Genomic DNA, 5,390 nt, shown 5'->3' with positions numbered 1-5,390 from the left:
GCAGTATTTATATTAGTAAAACTGTTCTGTTTCAAACATTTTTCTCTAGTTCATTATTTCTTGTTTGACTTTGCTTATGTGTATACATAATATTTTCAATCATGCAGGTTTTTTTTTTTTTTTTTTTACTTTTATGAGGTCAAATTTTTCATTTTTCTTTTTTGGCTTGTAGCCTAGCAGGGTTCATCAGCCGTGTACCAGTATGCTGTTATAGGAAATCTGAGTACATGCGCATACTCAGTAGGTACAGTAAATAAGACACCAGTTTTCATCACCGGTAGTTTCTCTCAGTTCTGACCTGTGTTGGGCCAAGCTGGACTGCCCTACAGCTGTGACCATAGATGCTTCCCACTCAGACTGCCTTTAGGATAACTCTTGCCCATATCTCCTGTCTTCCTTTCTCTTGCTTCATTTAGCCATCTCAGCACCTTTTCTCCACTATAAGTGAGGCACTCTTGGCACCCATCTTAAGGTGTGGCAGAAAAGCTGCTCAAGACTATGCTGCTAGAGCAGATGGCCTACCAGAATCAAACTGTCCCTGGAGATATGAACTTGACCCCGAGCCAGGTTTTTGCTCCCTAGATGCCTTGTATACATTCACGTCACAGATACACATTCTCTCTTTTTGTTTTCCTCTTGGTTGCTTGATAAGTGCAGTCTTCTCCCCAGCCACTTTTCAAGACTATAGTATTTGCAGAGGGTCTGGAGATTCTTATCCACTGTTGGAAAACCTATGGCACAAGTGCCACAGCTGGCTGTGTGTTACAATTGCAAGCTCTAAAAGGTTCGCCATCACTGCTATAGCCTGAAGTAAGCTATGGCACGTTGATGAATGCAAAAGTACATTCCGGAAGCATCTTATTTTTCATTTGTGTGGTCTGATCCACTGGTGATATCTTTTTCCATTATTTTAAAGTAATTTTTCCCCAGAGTAAAGCCATTATGAAAATGAATATAGGGACCAGGGATTTAGCTCAGTGGCATAGCACCTGCTTGGCAAACATGAGGTCTTGAGTTCAACTCTTGGTAACCTCCCCTAAATGAATATAGATGATTGTCCTACCCAGTAAGACACTGAAAACTCAGTTTCTCTAAAGCTAACATGTTGGGTATGCTATATGAGCATCAGGCAGTTTATTTTGGTGATCTTTTTGCTGTTGTCCACTGGGCAGTGTAAGAGCCAGTGGGAGTTAGTCACTGATATTAAAGAACATTCTGCACAGAGAAATCCCTCACATTCATTTCAATACATTCTTTTTTTTTTTTTTTTTTTCGGAACTGGGGATTGAACTCAGGCCCTTGCACTTGCCAGGGAAGCGCTTATTCCACTGAGCCATCTCCCCAGCCCCTTCAATACATTCTTTACAGATAGTCCTTAGAATTTATTTTGTTAACAATACTTCATCAATTTGTATTGGGACCTTGATTTTCTCTTTATTTTCTTTTTTTGCGCCGAATGCCTTCAAGGCATTACTGGCTGTCTTGTGTTGTGGGGATCGAACCACAGCAACCTGAGCCTGACTGCTTTGTTGAAGCAGCCACTTAAAGAACTGAGCTAAGAGGCAGGCCCCCTTGATTTTCTCTTAAAAGATTGTTTTGTTTCATTTTTGTTCTCTTTAAAAAAAGAATAGTTTCAAATTTAATAAACTTTAAAAGCCAGAAGTGTTGAGATTTAGATTTTTAGTAATCAAATTTATAAAACTTTTCCTAAAATAATAAATATGAAAATTTAACTTTACCTTTAAATCACAGAATTATCACCTAGAATTCATATTACTTTTACAGAAAAAGACACTATGGACGTATGGTGCAATGGTAAAAAAATGGAGACAGCGGTATGTTGATCTTCAGTTATTCTTAATGTCATGTGTGTAAGTTACCATTGAAATGTTAATTCAAAGCTTTATAATTAACCAAGGTCTTCTGGGTAGAAACCAAAAAAAAAAAATATTCCTGACTCCAAATTTTAAAAACCTTGCCCTGACAGTTCCTGAGGCTGTGACAGTTTGGATACCACTTGTGCTCTGAGCTGGCCCCAGACTTTTCCTTTTCTTTCCTGGCTTGGACTCTTATCCTAAAGAGTTTACATTGAAGAATTTCTTCCTGGAAGCTTGGCATCCTTTATGTTTATCTATATGAACATATGAAATAATGCTTTATACCACTTGTTCTCAAATTTGCATGGACAGACATTAGCTGGGATCTTGTTAAAATGTAAATACAATGTTTACCTCAATGTTGTCAATGTTTTTGGCCCACAGATTATACTTAGAGTATGGAGGCCCTGCATATTCCCAAAACAGATAAACTTTTCTAAAAGCCAGGTTTTGAAAGAAGGAAGGAAGGATACAACACAACATTAGGTATTATGAAAAGTAGACAAGAGAAAGGGCGCTGTCATAAACCCCAGAGGACAAGCCGTCTTGTGCCCCTTTGCAGTAGCTGCAGTCACCATGAACAGCCTGGTACCTGCGGTGTGCCTTGTACCACACATTGTGCTCCTCCCTCTTTCCTACTCTGGAATTCTGAATGGAGAATCAGACTTTTGAATCACATTTCTTCACTTAAAGGAATTTTCCAGTATAAATGTAAAGAGAATGTTATTTTATGGTGTGAAGAATGTGGTTCTAGGACTAGGGAGGTAGCTTAATGGTAAAATGTTAGTCTAGCATGCACAAAACTCTAGGTTCAATCCAGAGGGAGAAACTCTGGGTTCTCTGGAAGGAAAAAAAAAAAAAAGGACATGGTTTGATGGTAAAGAAATCATCATTTTGCCTCCAAAATAATCATCATCCCCAACATCTGTGTTCCTCAGTAACTGACAGGAAACCACAGTGCTTGGAAAATAGCTCTCTGTAACCCAGTCGTCCCTCATTGTAACTGCAATCTAGGTGCACAGCACATTGGGCAGCTCAGTGTTCAGGCAGCTTTCCTTCTCCATTGTTACAGCTGTGCACTGCACTGCTCCTGCTGCTGGAGAGTTGCGCTTATTTTGTCCTTTTTCTTTTCATCTGAACATATCAGGACCAAAATTATGAGTTTGGTAAATTGCCAAACAGGGACAGTATTATTCCACCCCGGCCCTGCCCTCCAGAACCTTTTCTTCAAAACCTAGTATAAAAGAGGGGAAACATGCTGCACTGAAGAAAATGTGCGTGGTGGTGCTGCAGTGTGGCACACCAGAAGAGCCATGGGCCAGCACTTCTCTGAGCTAGCAAAAAGCTGCTCTCTCTATGTTTCCTATGCTTTCGACAGATAATGTTAATTAAGGAGCCTTGCTCGTCTGCTTTGGACATCGTGATACTCATAGTCAAGTTTTAAGTCTGGTTGTAGGGTTGCTCTCTGGCACAATTCATCTTTTATCCTCTAAGCCTCACCTGCCTGCACTTTGCACCTACCTTTTTACTCTAGACCAATGTTTTTCAGTAGAAATATAACAGAATCTACAAGTATAAGCCTCATGTATAATATTTTTCCATTAGTCACAGTGGGAAAAAAAGGACCTGCAAGATAGCTCAGCAGACTGAAGCACCTGCTTAGGCAAGCACAGGGACCACATGCTGTGCCACCCTTACCCCCAGGGCAGGCTGAGCCGGACACACAGTCCAGTGTAGTGGTGCACACCTGTAATCCCAGCACTGGGGAGACTGAAAACAGAAGGATCACTGTGAGTCTGAGCTACATAGTGAGACTCAGTAACCAAATATATATATTTTTTAAAGTGAAGTGAATTAATTTAAATGATATACTTGATTTAAATGAATATACATAAGCATCATTTAATATATAATCAACAGGTTGATATTTTAATTTTTCATACTGAATCTTTCAAATCCAGTCTATATTTTAAGCAGCATCTTTCATTTCAGACTAGCTACATTGGTATCTGATTTTATGTTTGTGTATTTTACTATAAATCACCTTATACTCTGAGAAATCCAATTTTCATTGGCTAAGAATACTTCATCCCATATAGACTGGGCATTTAGCAAATTATTTAATAACCATCCTGTTCCTCAATGTCCACATCTATAAATGGGGTAATAGTAGCACAGTATTTCTGTGGGGTCAATGTAAGGGTGCAGTGAAATTATGCATATACAGTGTTCTTAGTGTAAGTAACTGAATGTTGTTTCATGTTCATTTTTACTTTTGAAAACACAGTCTGTATGTTACAGCCATATAGTCTTGTACATTCCCTGTCCCCAAAAACTTAAGATTCTTAAAGATTGTAAGGATTATAAAAAGAAACATTTCATAACTTAGAAATGTTAAATCACTTAATACAAGCTTTAAGTCTTTAATGTTATAAACTTGCTATTTCACTTAATATAGATGTTATACCACCAGTGCTCTCCCCCACCCCGTACAGTACTAGGGCCTTGCCTCTCTTAAGCAAGTCTTCTGCTACCGAGATATAACTGTTAGCCCTGCCACTACTTTTGGATGGTGTTAATGCTGTAGGCAAAGAGAAGTATTTCTGGGACACTAATCCTGTCTTTTTTTGTTGTCTTAGGGTGAGTTTGTAGATGATGGGACTGAAACACATTTCAGCGTTGGGAACCATGACTGTTATATAAAGGCCGTCAGTAGTGGGAAGCGGAAAGAAGGGATTATTCATACTCTCATTGTGGACAACAGAGAAATCCCTGAGATTCTTAAATGACTTCATGTTAATGAATTTTCATCTTAAGAAATAAAGACCAGAATTTTTTAATTACTGTGGTAATTAAATGTTCCAACATGTACTTATCAGTACATTTAATCTACAATATTTTTATTTTTTAATTAAACTGTCATAATCCAAGAATTAGGAAAAACAAACTATGTACAACATAAAAGTTATAACTTATTAAAATACTGTGAAATATTTAAAACCCGAAGAAAATGATATGGACCAAATTCATTAATGGTGTACACTAATGACCTTTACTATAATAAATACTGCAAAATAAAATCAGTGCTGCTTGTTTTTTTCTACAAATGATATCTTTAACTCTATATATACAATTATACACAATTGTAAATATATGTAATTATATATGTATTTTTTTTCAGTATTGGAGATTGAATCTAAGACCTTCACAGTGAGCTACATCCCCAACCTCTTTTTAATTTTTTTATTAAAAACCAGGTCTTGCTAAGTCACTGAGTTGCCCAGTCTGGCTTGAAATTGCCATTCCTACCCTCAGCTCCCAGAGTGCTGGAGCTGGAGCTGTGTACCACCAGCTGCTGCACCTTGCTGGTTTCCGTATGTCCTGCACCTGTGCAGACAAGGTGCTTCCCTGATTAAAGTAGTTGGTTCGTAACAGTGCACTTAATATAGCTCGAGAAAAAGAGAAGCATTTCCTGTCTGGAAACATACCAAGGAAACATCAAAGAGTATCACA

The 5,390-nt window shown here is 38.1% G+C and overlaps 1 protein-coding gene across 4 annotated transcripts in view; it reads left to right on the top strand.

The window, feature by feature from the left end:
• The window catches only part of Faim (Fas apoptotic inhibitory molecule), a 23,534-nt gene extending 18,588 nt beyond the window's left edge, over nucleotides 1–4,946 (top strand). For all 4 annotated transcript variants that reach the window (XM_023706872.1, XM_023706869.1, XM_023706880.1 and 1 more), the window contains exons 4-5: nucleotides 1,786–1,835; nucleotides 4,517–4,946. In XM_023706872.1, the coding sequence (XP_023562640.1) occupies nucleotides 1,786–1,835; nucleotides 4,517–4,666 (200 nt within the window). In that variant the 3' untranslated portion in view covers nucleotides 4,667–4,946. The remainder of the gene's footprint in view (nucleotides 1–1,785; nucleotides 1,836–4,516) is intronic.
• The last annotated feature ends 444 nt before the right edge of the window (nucleotides 4,947–5,390 follow it).

The sequence above is a fragment of the Octodon degus genome, unplaced genomic scaffold, assembly GCF_000260255.1.
Source record: "Octodon degus isolate 3935 unplaced genomic scaffold, OctDeg1.0 scaffold00008, whole genome shotgun sequence".
NCBI classification, from domain to species: domain Eukaryota; kingdom Metazoa; phylum Chordata; class Mammalia; order Rodentia; family Octodontidae; genus Octodon; species Octodon degus.
This window is presented reverse-complemented; position numbering and strand designations above follow the sequence as displayed.